General features: G+C 44.1%; 1 protein-coding gene across 4 annotated transcripts in view; it reads left to right on the forward strand.

The window, feature by feature from the left end:
• LOC140464502 (dynein axonemal assembly factor 8) overlaps positions 1 to 19,615 on the forward strand; it is a 103,332-nt gene that overhangs the window by 73,205 nt on the left and 10,512 nt on the right. For all 4 annotated transcript variants that reach the window (XM_072559648.1, XM_072559649.1, XM_072559647.1 and 1 more), the window contains 5 exons: positions 14,852 to 14,946; positions 15,668 to 15,794; positions 16,880 to 17,091; positions 18,207 to 18,292; positions 19,138 to 19,207. In XM_072559648.1, coding sequence (XP_072415749.1) covers positions 14,852 to 14,946; positions 15,668 to 15,794; positions 16,880 to 17,091; positions 18,207 to 18,292; positions 19,138 to 19,207 — 590 coding nt within the window. The remainder of the gene's footprint in view (positions 1 to 14,851; positions 14,947 to 15,667; positions 15,795 to 16,879; positions 17,092 to 18,206; positions 18,293 to 19,137; positions 19,208 to 19,615) is intronic.

The raw sequence follows: 19,615 nt of genomic DNA on the forward strand, positions 1-19,615 counted from the left end.
CGCACCTACTCCGGTGAACAGTACCTAGGTCGGCACAATTTCTTCGGTGCTCCCCCATTGGCTACCAAGCAAAGGGCGAAGGCAAAAATAAACAGAAACATCCCGGATCTTACCAAACAGAGTTATACAATGGTCCAAAGGCTATACCACCCGTGCGTCAACAGCCTGCTCTCTTAGCCCGTTCGCAACTACCACAGACACACAAAAGATGTCAGTAGGCCTCGAGAAGAGTCAGTCTGAAAAGAAAGCAGAGGGTGTGTCTGTATATTTCTCCAGTTATGACCAGTGTTTCCAGACTCCCTTCCCTCGCATGTCATTACAGGCACACATGTCACCGCTAATGATAACCTCATAGAGACCTTTCCACTTTGGGACAGTTTTAACAGATGGAGTCTTAACCATAACCTTACTACCCGCCGATGGGACCTCTGGACAATCTTCTAATTGCCTCTGTTCATCCTGCCCCTACTGTTTGTCTCTGTTTTCCACATCTCCTTCAGCTGGGTGCTCAGTTTGAGCACATAGCAATGTATTCTATCGCAGAGAGGGCCAACATCAGAACCTCCTCCATGGTGATGGACTTGCGCAGTTGCATTGCCCTACCTGTCATCAACTCATAAGGAGTCAGACCAGTTGACCGGCTTGTGGTGGTCGCATAAGTATAGCAGGCAGGATCTCAGTTCAGTATTTGTCAGAGTCCTCCATGGCCTTGGCAAGGGAGGTTTTTAAGAGTATTGTTCATTCACCCCACCATGCCAGAATTTTGTGGATGGTAGGACATGTGAAATTTTTATTTAATGCCCATCAGCTGACATATAGAACATAGAACATAGAAGAATACAGCGCAGTACAGGCCCTTTGGCCCTCAATGTTGCGCCAATCCAAGCCCACCTAACCTACACTAGCCCACTATCCTCCATATGCCTATCCAATGCCCGCTTAAATGCCCACAAAGAGGGAGAGTCCACCACTGCTACTGGCAGGGCATTCCATGAACTCACGACTCGCTGAGTAAAGAACCTACCACCCCTTAATTTAAAGCTATGCCCCCTCGTAATAGCTGACTCCATACGTGGAAAAAGGTTCTCACGGTCAACTCTATCTAAACCCCTAATCATCTTGTACATCTCTATCAAGTCACCCCTAAACCTTCTTTTCTCCAATGAAAACAACCCCAAGTGCCTCAGCCTTTCCTCATACGATCTTCCTACCATACCAGGCAACATCCTGGTAAACCTCCTCTGCACCCGTTCCAGTGCTTCCACATCCTTCCTATAGTACGGCGACCAAAACTGCGCACAATACTCCAGATGCGGCCGCACCAGAGTCTTATACAACTGCAACATGACCTCAGGACTCGGGAACTCAATTCCTCTACCAATAAAAGCCAGTACGCCATATGCCTTCTTCATCGCACTATTTACCTGGGTGGCAACTTTCAAAGATCTGTGTACATGGACACCAAGATCCCTCTGCTCATCCACACTACCAAGTATCCGACCATTAGCCCAGTACCCCATCTTTTTGTTACTCTTACCAAAGTGAATCACCTCACACTTAGCTACATTGAACTCCATTTGCCACCTTTCTGCCCAGCTCTGCAGCTTATCTATATCCCGCTGTAACCTGCCACATCCTTCCTCACTGTCAACAACTCCTCTGACTTTTGTATCATCCGCAAACTTGCTTACCTAACCTTCTAACCCCTCCTCCAGGACATTTATAAAAATGACAAACAGCAATGGTCCCAAAACAGATCCTTGCGGAATACCACTAGTAACGGTAAGATGAACCTTTACCATCAACTACTACCCTCTGTCTTCTTCCAGCCAGCCAATTCCTAATCCAAACCTCCAACTCACCCTCAATGCCATACCTCCGTATTTTTTGCAGTAGCCTACCATGGGGAACCTTATCAAACGCCTTACTAAAATCCATATACACCACATCTACCGCTTTCCCCTCGTCCACCTCCTTAGTCACCTTCTCAAAGAATTCAATGGTTTGTGAGGCATGACCTGCCCTTCACAAAACCATGCTGACTATCCTTGATCACATTATTCCTATCCAGATGTTCATAAATCCTATCCCTTACAATTCTCTCTAAGACTTTGCCCACAACAGAAGTGAGACTCGCCGGCCTATAGTTACTAGGGTTATCCCTACTCCCCTTTTTGAACAAGGGAACCACATTTGCTAGCCTCCAGTCTTCTGGCACTATTCCTGTCGACAACGAGGACATAAAAATCAAGGCCAATGGCTCTGCAATCTCCTCCCTTGCTTCCCAGAGAATCCTAGGATAAATGCCATCAGGCCCAGGGGACTTATCTATTTTCATCCTTTCCAGAATTTCCAACACCTCTTCCCTACATACCTCAAAGCCATCCATTCTACTTAATTGTGACTCAGTATTCACATCGGCAACAATGTCCTGTACCTGAGTGAATACTGATGAAAAGTATTCATTCAGTGTCTCCCCAATCTCTTCAGCCTCCACATGCAACTTCCCACTACTATCCTTGACTGGACCTATTCCTACCTTAGTCATTCTTTTATTCCTGACATGCCTTAGGATTTTCCCTAATCCTACCAACTAAGGACCTTTCATGTCCCCTCCTTGCTGCTCTTAGCTCTCTCTTCCTGGCTACCTTATAACTCTCAATCGCCCCAATTGAACCTTCACGCCTCATCTTTACATAGGCCGCCCTCTTCCATTTAACAAGGGATATGGTTTTTACAATTCTTCCAGTAAAATTAGTACCCTGGTCAGAGTCAATCTGGGACAGCATCCCCCGCAGGAATCACTTCCTCAGCTAAAATCCTTGCAACAGTCTTAGCTGAGCAGTTCCAGGTAGGAGAGGCCTCAACCCGCTTGGTGAATTGGTCAGTAATCACAAGGCAATACGTCTTCCCATGGGATTGGAGAAAAGATCCTGTAAAATCTATCTGTAATGTTCCCAGGACACCTTTGGGCGTAGCTGGTGCCCCATTGTAATTTTAATGGGCCTGCCTGGGTTGTGCTGGGCACATGTCACACAGCAGTGACAAAATCAAGCTATATCTGCCCGTGCCCTTCCACCTCTATTCCTTCCCAAAGCTGTTCATCATATCATCATGTCCCACATGGGAAATGTCATGGAATGATTGCATGAGTATGTTGGATACACATGGGGTCCATGACCTTGTCATTCAATCTCCAGACACCTTTCTTGTCTGGCGTGGCCCCCTGTGCCTTCCACTTGGCTCATTCATCCTTAGGGGTATCAGCGTGCAGTTGGCTAATGCTTACAGTGGGGTCATCCTCAGCAAAGGTGACAGACAAAGGATGGATGTCTTCTGTCTCTAGGGCTGATTGAGTAGCTATGTCAGCAGCCTGGTTCCCCTTAAAAATGTGGCATTTGGGATTCTATTTATCTGGTTCCTCTGATGGGCCTTGACCTTTAAGACTGCAGTCTCCAATGGAAGCTCACTGGCCTCCAGTAAGGTCTTTATTGTGTGCCCATGTTTGACAGGGGAGCCCCCTGTGGTGACAAATCCCCGTCTTCCCCAAACGGTTATGTAATCGTGGACAATCCCGGACGCATATCTACTATCAGTGTAAATGTTAACCCTCTTCCCTGTCACCTCTGTGAAGGCCTGGGTGAGGGCCACTAACTCTGCCACCTGGGCTGACAGGCCTCCCTCTATTCTCCCCGCTCGGACAGTTCGTAGTTCCACGTTCACTATAGCCCATCCCGTTCATGGCAAACCGTCCACATATTTCCGTGAGCCATCCACAAACGGGGTCTCATCTGGTTCCTCCATGGGTACATCCTTTATCCCACTCTCTACTTCATTTTCCACATTCTCACACACATATGGTTCACCATTGCTTAACATCTCTTCCGCTGGGTTTTCCCGGGTATCTCATATAATGGTAATGGATTTGTTTGGGAGCAAAAGAACAGCCTTCCATTTTGCCCTTTTCATGTTAGAAACCATGCGTAATTTTCCCGTATTTGGTATGCAAGACTATATTATCTGTCATCACAATAGGCTCACTGACCCTCACAGCCCACACGGTACAGTCTGAAGCAGCTATACATCTGGGCAAACTGTTCACTACGGGACCCTCAGCAGTAGAGTAGTACCCTATAGGTCACTGTTTATCGCCATGGAGCTGGGTCACTACTGCCGAGTAAAAAAACTCCTTCTTTGTTGCTGTAAATATGGAAGTCTTTACTGGCATCTGGTAATCCCAGTCCCGGTGCTGACATTAACTCTGCTTTCAGTTTTTTATAGGAGTCGGCTTGCTCTGGTCCCTAGTCAACGGGGTCCGTTGCAAATTTACTCCCTTTTACCAATCGTTGCATGGGCTCAACAACTTTAGCAAACTCAGGGATAAAATTCCTGCAGTAAATAAACAAGCTGAAGACCTTTCTCACACCGTCACAGGCCGTGGCATCTGTTGTACAGCTGTCTTCCTGTCTGCAGGCATTTCTTTCATGCCTCAGGAAATTAAATGTCCCAAGTACTCTAGTTTTCCCAATTTGAGCTTTCTTCGGGCTGACTTTTCACCCTCTGTCCTACAAATGCTTCAGGACAAAGTATAGCGCCTCCTGGTGTCGTGGTGGATTCAGAAGCCAGGAGGATGTCATCGACATATTGGAGTATCATGCTGCCGTGGGGCAAGTCGATCTCCCTGAGTACCTCACTCATTACACGGTGAAAGATGGCTGGACTATTATGGAATCCCTGAGGAAGTCCGGTCCAAGTATACTGTTTATCCCCAATGGTAAATGCAAGCTTTTCTTAGGAGTCACGATGGAAGGGGATAGACCAGAATCCATTGACAATATCCAGTACAGTAAAGGTTTAGTGGGTTGGGGAGAGCCCATTTAAGATTGAATGGACTGCGACTTTAGAGTATAATTTAGGAGTGAGCCTGTTTAGGGCTGTATAATCAGTTGTGAGACAGTAACTTCCTTCAGTTTTCCTGACCGATCATGTGGGGGAAATGTAGTGCTCGTAGTGTCTTTGGGGATTCTCCTTTCCACTAATCCTTTCACAATTTTCACAACTGTCCTTCTGGCTTCAGGTTTTATGGGGTATTGGCGGTGCAGCTTGTGTTCTGGATCTAGTTAAGGTGAGGGTGATAGGCCAGAGAGGGGGTGGGGGCGGAGTTGACTAGGGGGTTGATGTTAGCTGAAAAATGTGTTGCTGGAAAAGCGCAGCAGGTCAGGCAGCATCCAAGGAGCAGGAGAATCGACATTTTGGGCATAAGCCCTTCTTCAGGAATGAGGAAGGTGTGCCAAGCAGGCTAAGATAAAAGGTAGGGAGGAGGGGCTTGGGGTAGGGCATTGGGAATGCGATATGTGGAAGGAGGTTAAGGTGAGGGTGATAGGCCAGAGAGGGGTGGGGACAGAGAGGTCGGGAAGAAGATTGCAGGTCAAGAAGGCGGTGCTGAGTCTGAGGGTTGGGACTGAGATAAAGTGGGGCGAGGGGAAATGAGAAAGCTGGAGAAATCTGCATTCATCCCTTGTGGTTGGAAGGTTCCTAGGTGGAAAATGAGGCGCTCTTCCTCCAGGCGTCGTGTTGCCATGGTCTGGCGATGGAGGAGGCCAAGGACCTGCATGTCCTTGGCGGAGTGGGAGGGGGAGTTAAAGTGTTCAGCCACGGGGCGGTTGGGTTGGTTGGTGCAGGTGTCCCAGACGTGTTCTCTGAAACGTCCCGCAAGTAGGCAGCCTGTCTCCCCAATGTAGAGGAGGCCACATCGGGTGCAGCAGATGCAGTAAATGATGTGTGTGGAGGTGCAGGTGAATTTGTGACGGATATGGAAGGATCCCTTGGGACCTTGGAGGGAAGTGAGGGGGGAGGTGTGGGCACAAGTTTTGCATTTCATGCGGTTGCAGGGGAAGGTGCCGAGAGTGGAAGTTGGGTTGGTGGGGGGTGTGGACCTGACGAGGGAGTCACGGAGGGAGTGGTCTTTCCGGAACGCTGATAGGGGAGGGGAACACCTGCACCAACCAACCCAACCGCCCTGTGGCTGAACACTTTAACTCCCCCTCCCACTCTGCTAAGGAAATGCAGGTTCTTGGCCTCCTCCATTGCCAGACCATGGAGGAAGAGCACCTCATCTTCCGCCTAGGAACCCTCCAACCACAAGGGATGAATGCAGATTTCTCCAGCTTTCTCATTTCCCCTCCCCCCACCTTATCTCAGTCCCAACCCTCAGACTCAGCACCGCCTTCTTGACCTGCAATCTTCTTCCCGATCTCTCCGCCCCCACCCCCTCTCCGGCCTATCACCCTCACCTTAACTTCCTTCCACCTAACGCATTCCCAACGCCCTTCCCCCAAGTCCCTCCTCCCTACCCTTAGCCTGCTTGGCACACTCTCTTCATTCTTGAAGAAGGGCGTATGCCCGAAACGTCGATTCTCCTGCTCCTTGGATGCTGCCTGACCTGCTGCGCTTTTCCAGCAACACATTTTTCAGCTCTGATCTCCAGCATCTGCAGTCCTCACTTTCTCCTAGGGGGTTGATGTTAATCAAGCCTGTATCCAGTTAGTCTCCACCCATATCCCTGTGATGGAGGCACAAATGGCACTAAAGCCTGTAGCTGCCAATCGCGTCCCATAGAGGAGACAACTTGGACAGTGCTCAAGTGGTTCGCATAAGTCCCCATTTTTTGCCTTTCTCCCATCAGGACGGGTCCAGATTAATTAACCCTTCCCATAATCTATAAGGACTTTGTACTCCTTGGTTAAATAATTTCCTATAATAGTTCCTTCATTATTTTTACACACATAAAATCTCATCGGTATATACAGGTTATTGATTTCAACTAGACTGATCTCACTCAAGTACGCAGGGGTTCGTTGTCCATTAATCCCCTTCACATAAATCATTTTGTTAGTTGTGGGCAGGGGTAGATCAGTAATAGATATGGAGGCTCCTGTGTCCACTAACATCTCACACTGTCTGCCCCCTACCAGTGCTGACAAGTAAATCCTTCCCTCCTTATCACCCGTGCCCATGGGGGTTGTTGGATGTCAGTCCAATGTATTCTCGGTGTTTGTTGGTTTGCCGTCTTCAGTGACTTCAGAGTCACCTTTTGCCACAGTACTGACAGACACAAGTGGGCTTCCCGTTGTTGTTTCCTCTCCCGACAATCCCAGACAAAGTGACCCACCTTGCCATAATTGTAACACAAGGGTCTGGATTTTGTTTTTGTGACAGTGCCTGGGTTTTCCTCCTGTGTCCTCCTTAACGGCCTGTTGTCCATTCTACCAGGGCGTCATAATCTTGGAGAGTGACGACCCCCACATTTAGGACTGCCTGGTGAATGAGAGACAGTCCATTCTTGAAAGCCTGAATAAATGCCCAATCAGAGTCTGGGGAATCCCTGAACATTCTTGTTAGACCCTTAAGAGTTGTTCCGCATACTCAGAGGTGCCTTCCCCCTTCTGTTGTTTGGTGTTTGTTATTTTTGCCCATTTGGTGGGTGGCTTCCCCAAAACTCACTGGATTTCGGCCTTAAATCTGCTGAAGGGCTCCTGCTGATCCTCTATATCTGCTTTAATGACCCTTGGTCCATCTGCCTCTCCTATAATCATGACTTCATTACTGTATGGCATCGGCTATGTTAGACCCGTCAGATACCAGACGTCACTTCACCTGAGGGCATGCAGCCTGGACCAGTTGGTGGATATCCCTTAAATTTAGTTGGTTGCCCACTCAGATGGTATCTAATTCAGCCCAAAACTTTACTGTAAGCGACCTAGGGAAGCAATTCACCTGGTGTAAACGGCTTATATTTTGCATTCGCATTTACTCCTTCCCCACTGCGAGTTACCGGGGCTGAGTTAATTTCCTCGGGAGGGTCATCCGACGGTTCAGGCGGTGGGACTGGGCTCTCCCAGGTATTATGAGGTGGCAGTGATCCTCACTAACTATCCTCCAGGAACTGATTTTTCTTTTCCAGTTCCCTCAGTTGGGATTGAAACATTTGTTTTTCCTCTGTACATTTCTTGTGGATTCCAAAGTCTGACCTATGAGGCCAGCCAATTGATGGATCAAAAGGATGCCTGTTTTCTTGGTCTTAACCTTATGAGCCAATTTCACTGTTGATCTAGGGTCTGGGATGGATCCCACCATTCTGTTTCATCTACCTAATGAGTGAATGTCTGTCTGTCATATACTGGTTAATGAGAGTCTCTGGGGATCCCCTTTGTTCTCCCTGTCCTCCCACAACAATGATAGGGTTATAGTAACAGATCCTCTGTCAGTCAAACGCGTTTACCCACAGACCACGGCTGCTGCTTGTATTCCCACCGTCCGCGTCTCACTCGGAACCATTCCTATCGGAGTCCGGGGATACCTGTTTTAGGGAGCGATCATTTCCCCCGTATCCCGCTTATTTAATCTAGGTGTTTATCTCAGGCAGAAACAATCACATTGGCATCTGAGTATGACTCAACTCAGAGGCCACACAACAGACACTCTCTCATTCACTCTTACCAGACCAACAGTTTCTGTGGTTTGACCTGCTTTTGTCCGATATCCTGCCCCGACTCCTTGGAAGTGTCTACCCGAACAGGACCATGCTTTTAGCGCCAATTTGTTGTAATAAAAAACTCAAATTTAGAAGCGAGTCAATCAAATTTATTAACCGCGGGACTTGACCACACCGTCTCTCCCAGAGCAACAGGTGCAGCAGTTTTTATATTCTGCAAGACAGTTTCTTGTGTTCTGCGCACGCGCACGCAGAGATCACTATATCCGGGATGGTATACCATGATGTTGTGTTCTGTATAGATTAGATTATTTATAGTGTGGAAGCAGGCCCTTCGGGCCAACAAGTCCACACCGACCCGCATACTACCCAGACCCATACTCCTACATTTACCCCTTCACCCAGCACTACGGACAATTTAGCATGGTCAATTCACCTAACCCTGCACATTTTTGTATTGTGGGAGGAAACTCCACAATGTGCAAACTCCACACAGAACCCTGCACATTTTTGTATTGTGGGAGGAAACTCCACAATGTGCAAACTCCACACAGAGTCGCGGGATTTGAACCCGGGTCTCTGGCGCTGTGAGGCAGCAGTGCTAACCACTGTGCAGCCCACCATGCTGCCCACTTCTGCAAGTATTCCTTCTTTAGTTAGTTTCTATTTTCAATAGGGACATCCTGCAAACTTTCCGTGTGAAATAATTACATGAATCACAAAATGCTATCATCCAGATTCACCATGTAATAGGAAAGGTTTGTCTTTATTTCAAAGAAAATGATAGGGAGGTTTTGCTAAAGCTATGCAAGGCAATCGTCAGACAATAGTCAGAATATTGTGAACAGGTTTGGGCACCTTAGCTGAGGAAAGATGTATTAGCCTTAGAGGCAATGCAAAGAAGGTTCACCAGGCTGATATCAGGTATGGAGGGACTGACCTATGTGGCGAGGTTTAGTTGGTTGGACCTGTACTGTTGGATTATAGAAAAACAAGAGGTGACCTTATTGAAACTTAGGAGACTTGACAGGGTAAATGCAGAAATGGTATTTTCCCATGTAAGGAGAGTCTAGGACCAGAGGGCATAATCTCAACAAGGAATCACCCATTGAAGTCAGGGATGAATGATGATTTATTGTCACTTGTATTCCAGAATGAGCAACACAGTAAAATACAGTGAAAAGCTTCAACTGTCACCACAGTCCAACATCACTTTGAAAATTTTAAGAATAAAAAGATATAGCTGAAAGAGAGTCAATCTTCAATCCACTGCCTCCATCAGGAGTCCTAAACCAGCTGACAAATGACACCCACGCCACCACCCCTCCGCTGCCTGCACCAGTCACCACTCTTAAGATGCCATTTCATCATTGCTGAGACACTTCGCTGACAAGCCCCCAATGCCAGCTCTCATGCTGAACTCAAGCTCGCTCTGCAACCAGGAATCCCAACTCTGCCACCTCACCGATAACCAGGAGTCAATTTGTAGAATTCTTTATCACAGTCATCTGTAGAGACTGTGCCATTAAATATAATTTTTAATCAATAAGGGAATCAAGGGTTAGGGGGAGAGGCAGCTAAGTGAGTTGAGAATCGTCAGATCAATCATGATCTAATTGAATGGCAGACCAGACCCGAGGGGCTGAATAGCCTATGCCGATGTGTTATAGTACTCTACGGCATCACAGCATCCACTGAATGATTCACATTCAATTAATGACTTTAATGAAGTGCTGCCACTGTTATAATATGGGAGAATTGGTAAACAATTTGCACACAGCAAGCCTCCCCCCCCCCCCCCCCCCTCACTAACAGCAACATAACAATGATAATGAATTGTTTGTTTTCAGCTTTGTTAGATGAAGGACGAATAATAAGCCTATGACACCATTCTACAAGGGTCTTTTGCATATATCTTAGATGTCAAATGGGGCATCAATCTAACATCTCATCCAAAAGATGTCACATCTTGACATTGTTGAACAATCAACATTGATAGGGAAAAGGTACTCAGCAAACTATTAGGATTGAGGGCAGACAAGTTCCCCTGGACCTGATGGCCTACATCTGAGAGTATGAAAGAAAGTGGCAGCAGAGATAGTGGATCCATTGGTTACAATATTCCAAACTTTCCTGGATATGGGAAAAATTTCAGTGGACTGAAAAAATTCTAATGTAACATCCTTATTCAAAAAGGTAGGAAGGAAAAAGGTGGGAAATTACAGACCAGTTAGTTTAACATCTGTTGTTGAAAAAGTGTTAGAATCAATTATCAAGGAAGCAATATCACGACATTTCAAAAGTCAAAATGCTATCTATCAGAGTCAGCATGGATTTATGAAGAGCAAATCATGTTTAACAAATTTGCTAGAGTTCTTCAAAGATGTAACAAGCAAAGTGGATAATGGGGATCCTATAGATATATTATACCTGGACTTCCAGAAGTCATTTGATAAGGTACCACACAAAAGATTAATTCACAAAGTTGGATCATATGAGATTAAGGGCGATTTATTAGCTTGGATAGATGATTAGCTGATGGACAGAAGACAGACAGTCAGAATAAATGTTTTTTTTTTCTGATTGGCAACCAGTAACTAGTGGGGTTCTGTGGGGTTCGGTTCTTGGACTCAGCTATTTACAATCTATATTAACAACTTCAATATAGGGATAAAAGGCTCGAGAGCCAAATTTGCAGATGATACAAAAGTCGGTGGGATGGTAAATTGCAATGAGGAAATAAGAATCTTTCAAATAGGTTAGGAGAGTGGGCCAAAATGTGGCAGATGGAGTTTAACATGGATAAGTAGTCATGTAGTTGAAAATGTGTTGCTGGAAAAGCGCAGCAGGTCAGGAAGCATCCAAGGAACAGGAGAATCGACGTTTCGGGCATCAGCCCTTCTTCAGGAATGTAGTTTGGTCAAAAAAATGGGAAGGCGACCTGTTATCTTAATGGGGAGAGATTATGGTATGCTCCGGTGCAGGGGGACCTGTGTGTCCTCATTCATGAGTCACAGAAAACAAGCATGCAGGTACAGCAGATAGTAAAGAAAGCAAATGGATTGTTTTATAGCCAAACAAATAAAATATAAAGGTAAAGGAGTATTGTTGCAACTGATGCAAGGCACTTGTAAGACCGGACCTGGAGTATTGTGTGCAGTTTTGGTCCCCTTATTTGAGGAAAGATGTAGTGACATTGGAGACAGTTCAGAGGAGGTTCACTAGATCGATCCCAGGGTTGAGGGGTTTGTCGTATGAAGAGCGAGTTTGATCAGCTTAGGCCTATAACTCTGGAATTTAGAAGAATGAGGGGAGATCAAATTGAAGTATTCAAGATGATAAAAGGTAGGGATAACATAGACGTGGAGCGGATATTTCATCTTGTGGAGCATTCTATGACGAGAGATCATACTCTTAGGGTAAGGAGTAGCAAATTTAAAACAGAGTTGAGGAGAAACTGCTTCTCCTAAAGAGTTGTGATTCTGGAATTCATTACTCCAAAGTGCAGTGGATGCTAGGACAGTGAGTAAATTTAAGGAGGAGTTAGACAGATTTTTAATTGATAATGGGTTGAAGGGTTATGGGGAGAAGTGGGAAAATGGGGCATATCAGCCATGATTGAATGGCAGAGCAGAATCAATGGGCTGAATGGCCTAATTCTGTTCCTATATCTTATGAACTTATTAATTTTTTCAGTATTGACATTGGTTTACAGCGTCCAGAATGGACTGTCATGTGACCACTTGCTATCTCAAATGTTTTCCCCCTCCCCAATCCACAAAGTACATCTCAACTGCTTAATATCAATAAATATTTACACAAACAGAATCTTCAAGGTTATCTTGTCAGTATTTAAGCCGTACAAAATGTGCAGCATATGGAGGTCAAAAATGTTGCTTCGGTGATATCTGCTGAATTGGTGTTACTGTCTCCGCAAACAACAGTGGACTGTTCGTGTTACATGTTTAACTTAACTCCCCCTAAATTAAGTTGAACAGTTAATAACTCTGGACTAGTATTCCAGAGGCTGAGGCTGACCTGGTAGAGATTTATTAAATCATGGGGGGCATGGATAGGCTGAATAGCCAAGGTTTTTTTCCGAGCAATAACGAATCAAAAACTAGAGGGCATCGGTTTAAGCTGAGAGGGAAAAGATATAAAAGAGACTCAAGGGTGACTTTTTCACATAGAGGGTAGTGTGTATATGGAAAAGGCTGCCAGAGGATGTGGTGGAGACGTATACAATTATAACATTCAAAAGGCATCTGGATGAGTACATTAATATGAAGCGTTTAGAGGAACATAGGCCAAATGCTGGCAAACAGGACTAGATCACTTTGGCATAGTTGAGTTGGACACAAAAGTCTACTTCAGTACTGTATAGCTCAGTGATTCTTTATGACTCTGGCTGAATGGCCTAAATCTGCTTCTATATCTTATAGTCCAACTATAGGATGAATAAGCTGTAAATACTATTATGCTTCTCTCATTATCAATTCCACCACTCATTCATCATTTCCACCATAGAACATCCCAGTTGACCTCCTTCTTCAAAGACCGTAATTGCCCCTCCCATGTCATTGACAATGCCATCCAATGCATCTCCTCCACTTCCCACGCCTCACCCTTGAAGCCTACTCCTCCAACAGCAGCAAGGACAGAACCCCCCCACCCCCACCCTGGTCCTAACCTTCCACCCCACCAACCTCCGGATACATCTCATTACCTGCTGCCATTTCACCACCTACAAATACACCCCACCACTAGAGATATATTTCCCGCCCCACTCCTATCTGTGTTCCAGAGAGACCATTCCCTCCACAACTCCCTTGTTAGGTCCACGCTTTCCACCAACTCACCCTCCACTCCTGGCACCTTTCCCTGCTACTGCAAGAAATGCAAAACCTATGCCCACACCTAACTACCTCATCTCTGTCCAAGGCCCCAAAGGATCTTTCCACATCTGACAGAGATCTGTCTGTACTTCCACACATGTCATCTCCTGTGTCCGTTGCTCTCGATATGGTCTCCTCTACATCGGGGAGACAGGACACCAACTTGCAGAACGTTTCAGAGAACATCTCTGAGACACATGCACCAAACAACCCCACCGCCCTGTTGCCAAACATTTTAACTCCTCTTCCCATTCCGCCAAGAACATGCAAAGTCCTGGGTCTCCTTCACCACCAAACCCTAGTCACCAGAGGCCTGGAAGAAGAACGCCTCATCTTCCACCTTGGGACCATCCGACCACACAGGATCAATGTGGATTTCACCAGTTTCCCCTTTCCCCACCCTATCCCAGATTGAACCTTCCAACTCAGCCCTGCCCTCTTGAACTGTCCTACCTGTCCATCTTCCTTCCCACCCATCCTCTCAGACCTATTACCTATCTGTCTCAGTTGTTGTGCACAGGAATTCCTAGAGGCCTGGCATTCAAACCGGAACTCCATCAACAACCATATAGATTCGGACCCCATTTACCAACCTCTCAGAAACAGAACCGGAAATGATATCACCTACCACAAAAACTTAAACAGATAACTAGCAAGTGGGACAGAATACCATCGCTTCACTGGAGGCTCACAGATGATGTTACCTAGTAAGGTGATGAAATGTCTAAAAACAAATCCACCAGCTCACCAAGCAAACTTAAAACCTTAAACTGTAAAGTTAATATGTGAACCCATGGAACACTTTGAAGTGTCATTGTCAGCATTTGAACAATTTGATCAAACTTTGCACAACAAGTTTATATTATTGTTATGTATGTGTGACATTTTCAGGGATTCTTGAATAATCAGCTGGCATTTTCATAGGAAATCCCAATCGCATTGGAAATATATTTTCTGTCAGTTAGTGTTACTCACTTAATGTTGTACCCTTCAGAGGTAGGGTATGAATTGAGACTCAAATTAGAATTGAATTTAATGGAGTGGCTCAGTGGTTAGCACTGCGGCCTCACGTGCCAGAGACCCAAGTTTGATTCCAGCCTCAGGCGACTGTCCTTATGGAGTTTGCACATTCTGCCCGTGTCTGCGTAGGTTTCCTCCGGTATCCCGGTTCCCTTCCACAATTCAAAGATGTGCAGGTTAGGTGAATTGGCCATGCTAAATTGCCCATAGTGTTCAAGGATGTGTAGGTTAAGTGCATTAGCTGGGGAAATGGAGAGTAATAGGGTAGGGGAATGGGTTTGGGTGGGATACTCTTTGGAGGGTTGGTCTGGACTTGTTGGGCCAAAAGGCTTTTTTTGCACACTGTCGGGATTCTATGATTTGATGATTCTGTTACAGATTTGAAGATTTATTGGGGCATTAAACTTGTACTTTCTCTGTGACCAATTTTTTTCCCTTACAGGTTCCCCATCCTTTATGACAGCAATTCGGGATGTGAAGATATTTTTCCCCGAAGGACTTTGCTGTGAAGAGTCACAAATGATGCAGGATCAGCAGGTAAAATGTGATGTTTGTTCTGAAAAAAAATGCTCTTGCTGCACCATTATTTCATAAAAATGTTTAAGGCTGGTATCCTTTTTTTTTAAACTAAGACTGCTGGAGCATAATGGAGAACTGATTAGCTGAAAATTCCCATCCTCTTTGCCCCATTCTTCATTTAATACACAAAATGGCATCAAGAAAGCTGCACCTAATTTAGGTGCACACTTGGTGGTGTGGACCAGCCCTCTCCGTCAGATCTCAAGATGTAGTTGGTATGCAGAAGCTCTCCAGGTTCAAACTTTGGCAGCAAGTTGATACTGTAAATCTGAGGGCCTGAGGACCTGTGAAGATGCACAGAGGTCATGTGACAGTTAAATAAGGTGAAATGCCAGAACATGCCACTTCACTTCATCAATGTGGAAGCATCAGGATATCACAGGATCCTCAGGCATGGGAAACATCAGGATATCCCAGATTAGGATGTTGGTAAAACACATACTGGTATCCTGAGTTAGGAGCACAGAGCAACCTAACTGAATATCAACAAGCTCTCACGGAGAAGCACTGGGAAAGCACTAAGACTTTTTGGGACCACCCCCTCCCCCATCTCACCTCTTGCAGGTGAGCTAGGAAAGGACCAGGCCATCTAAGTGTCCTTGTTTGACAGTATTGCTTCCTTTAATTTCGTCAGCTGCCTTTTCAATGCTTTTCTCAAATATCAAATTTTTGTTTGCAGATTGCCTGTAACACAAAGGACTGGCTCATCAACCCTGAATTCCCAAAAAAACGCAAGCTGGTCAGGTCTTTAGCTCTCACCCACTTGGATTCAGGAACACCCACATGGCAGCAGCAGCAGCAGCAAGGTAATCCCTACAACATGTCATAAACCCAAATGAATATGAGCTCCAAACCTTTAGTACCGGCCCAGAATCAGAACCCTCCCAATCCATTCCATTAAGTTTATCTTCAAATTACTTTGCATTGACACTAGTTTCCATATAAGGATTATTGATGCTGCCAACTAACTCAAGAATGATTAAAAAATCAGTTAAGAAAGTTATTTCCCTCCGTAATCATATAAACTTCATAATCAGCTAATGTTAAACATTCATTTGTAGTAACAATGCAACCTGTACCATAATACTTTTTTTCAGTAACAACACCAGCCTGAACTATAGCCTCTTCCTTCAGTCACAATACCTGACTCTACTATAGTCCCATTCCTCAGTAACAATACCAGCCTGAACCACAGCTCCCCCTTCAGTAATACTTTCCTGAACCATAGTCCCTTCCATCAGTAAGAATACCTTTCTGAACCAATGGTCTTTCCCTCAGTAACAATGCCAGTTAGAACTATAATTCCTTCTCTCAACAATAGTACTAACTAGTCTGTACCAAATGTTTTTCCTCATAAAAATTCAAGCTTGTATTGCAAATATTGTTCGCAGTGAATGAGAGCGAGAGAAATAATGAAAAGCACTCTCTTTCGAATTGTATAAATTTGATTGATGGGGATCCAACCTGAGTAGTCATTCAAAACTCTGGTACAATGTCTTAACTTGTAGCAAGTCCCTGTTCTCCATTATTACCGTTTGATGACTTATATTCCTTCCAAGTCAAACAATGTCTTGGTTTTAAAATTCACACCCTTGTATTCAAATCCCTCCATTACTTTGCCCTTCCTATCTGTATAATTTCCTCCAGCCCCACAACCCTCTAATCTACTTCTCTAGTTCAGGATTCTTTTGTGGCTTGATGTCAAATTTTGTTTTACAATACTTTTCTAAAGTACCTTGTTCATTATGCTAAAGATGCTTTGTAGATAAATTGTTGAGAACTATTCATAAAGTATCACGGTGTCTGAGGTTGGAACAGTTGAAATTAGTATCTATTTCCTGCCATTGTACCAAATTTAATTTATTACTCTTTGCTCTTCTTTGTCCCACAGACCTGCTGCTGCCCAGACCACTGTGCCAGACCATGTGCTTACTGCTACCATCTCCACTCATCAGGAGGTGCCACCATCCACCATACATTGAAGTGCTGGACCAGCTGCAGAGCTGTAATTATCATCTAATGGGAGCTAGGATGAGCGTCCTGGACCAAACACAGGCTCAGCATGTCGCAGAGCTCATCACTGTGGACAACACGTCAACAATAGTATGTCCTTCTCAGTAATCCACTGAGGGGCACTCAAATGAAAACTGGGCACACTTTATAATGTGAATTTGTATATTTTTAAAATTTATAATTGGAAAATTGCTAAGAGCCACTCTTGTGATTTGCCTTTACTTACTTCACTCAAGTTGACTGATATTGGAATATCAGGTCATTGTGCAATTGAACTGTGCATAGGAAAGGATGTTAGGAAATAAGTGAAATCAGTCACAAAATAATTATAGGAGAACTTTTTAGAAAGGCTACTGTTTCCATTGTGTTTCTCAATGCTGCCTCATATGTATTGCAGGTTTCAGGCAATGTGCCGCAGAAACATACCATTTGGCTGATCCAATACTTTGCTGGTGATTTTGCTCCATTTAGGCATCTTATTATCCTCCGTTATTTAGACATATCAGCATATCCTTCTACTCCACTAGTTTCTAATGTGACCCCATTTTGGTATTGAAATTAGTATGACTCGAGATGCAACAGAAACAGCAAAAAAGCAATGTAGTAACACTCAACATTGTTATTAAAGTTCACATTTTACAGACCATTATGCATCATAGAAATATGAAAATCAGTGATGAAATCCTGGGCCCATAATATCTGGACTTGTCATCAGGCTGGAATCTGCCTTCATGTGTAGGTTAATGTAGGTTAGATAGGCTTCGGTTGGCGCAACATCAAGGGCCGAAGGGCCTGTACTGCGCTGTATTTTTCTATGTTCTATGTTTTCTATGTTCATCTCCATAGCTATTGCTTTGAAATGCAGCTTGGAAAGAATTCTAACATACTTATGTAGACACATTGTCATATTAGAGGACATCTCGTCAAAGCTGTCCAAGACAAAAAAACTATTGCTGAAAGTTTATTTGTGAATGGTTACTTCCCACTATCAGGTAATACATTACACATACTTTATAAGGTGAACTGCTCACGAATTTCTCCTGTTGCCTATATCTATCTACCTATTCGTGCATACTCTGTTCTGGGGATGTGTATGGCAGAAATGTAGCATTCATCAGAAAGATATATTTTTACTTTTCATATTTTTGTTTTATTTCTTTCATGCTATATCCTTGACAGACATTGTTTCAATTTTCCTTTTTCAGTGCTTACTGCTCACTAGTGGGCCCTGCCTAATGCTAGCTCTGGAGAGAGACAATGGGGTCTGCTGCTTTAGTACAATACTGACTAGGTAAGTATATCTATAATGCTTTGAATTGCTGACTGTGACCACTTTGTAAGTATGCCAGTTATTTTAACAGAACTGGATAAAGAGTCAAAGGATGAGTCTCTGCAAGATGGTTATGTTTCCATTTGTCAGAAATCAATAGAAAAATTAACAGTGTTAATCTTTCAATATTTCAAAATTCCGGCCTCCAAATCGGCAGCTGTCTGTCAAATAATCACAGTATTAAAAGCACGGAAGGAGGCTATTTGGCTGTGCAAGAACAACTCAGGTACCTCCATCCCGTCCTCAAAGTCCTGCAATTTTTTTTTCTCTTCAGATATATATCCAATATCCTTTAGAGACACTTCATGTGATGGAGCAGCACTCCAAAAGTTTGTGATTTCAAATAAACCTGTTGGACTATAATCCAGTGTCGTGTGACTTCTAATTTTGTCCACCCCAGTCCAACATTAGCACCTCTACATCATCACCTTCAGAAAAGCATTGATAAATCTGCTTTCCATCATGCACTCGGCCAATGCATTCCAGATTCTGAACACTTGCTACTATTAAAAAAATTCACAATTAACCTTAAGAGATCAGTGATTTTGTTATAAGATAAACTGACATGATGATATATGATTTTAGTCTGATGCAGACACTTTGGGTCAAAATGCCTCCTCCTGTACCATAACAATTCTCTGACTTAATTCTGGAGAGTCACAAACAAAGTGATAAATGGAAGAGAGCTATTGTAACCACAGGAGCTTCAGAATACAAATGCACTTCGATATTTTGGGTGGCTGGGCGGGGGTGATTTTGAACTTCAGTGATTCAGCGAAAGTCAATGGCTACGATCTCTGTTTCAGCCTTTCTTGGGAAAAACTGGAGCTTGAGGATTGTCTGCAGTATTTCGTCTATCCAAAGAGTGAGCCACAGGTAAGTACACAGGCCAGAGTTTCCTGCATATTGCTCCTCACATTTTTCATTCACCATTTTAGAACATTCACTCAATTTGTTTATATGTTCTTTTTGATAATAATGTAAAATTTGTATATTTGTGAACATTATATTTATTGCAAAATAAGAATGCCTTTGTGGAATGCCACAGGACTGTGCCTGAATTATATTGTGGATTTTTCATTTCCTTCATTAAGTTGAATCAGACAATTAAAACAATTTAACTCACTTTAGGTAATTTTAAATCTAATTCTGAAACCGTTGCAATAAAAGAATTTGAGGGCCAGTCTTAGTACAGTGCAAAAATGGTCAACGAAGATCTGCCCATATAACTGAAATAACCACAATAAACACAAAAATTACTTGCACCTCAATCCTGTGGTTTAC

Source organism: Chiloscyllium punctatum, chromosome 40 (assembly GCF_047496795.1).
Source record: "Chiloscyllium punctatum isolate Juve2018m chromosome 40, sChiPun1.3, whole genome shotgun sequence".
Lineage (NCBI taxonomy): Eukaryota > Metazoa > Chordata > Chondrichthyes > Orectolobiformes > Hemiscylliidae > Chiloscyllium > Chiloscyllium punctatum.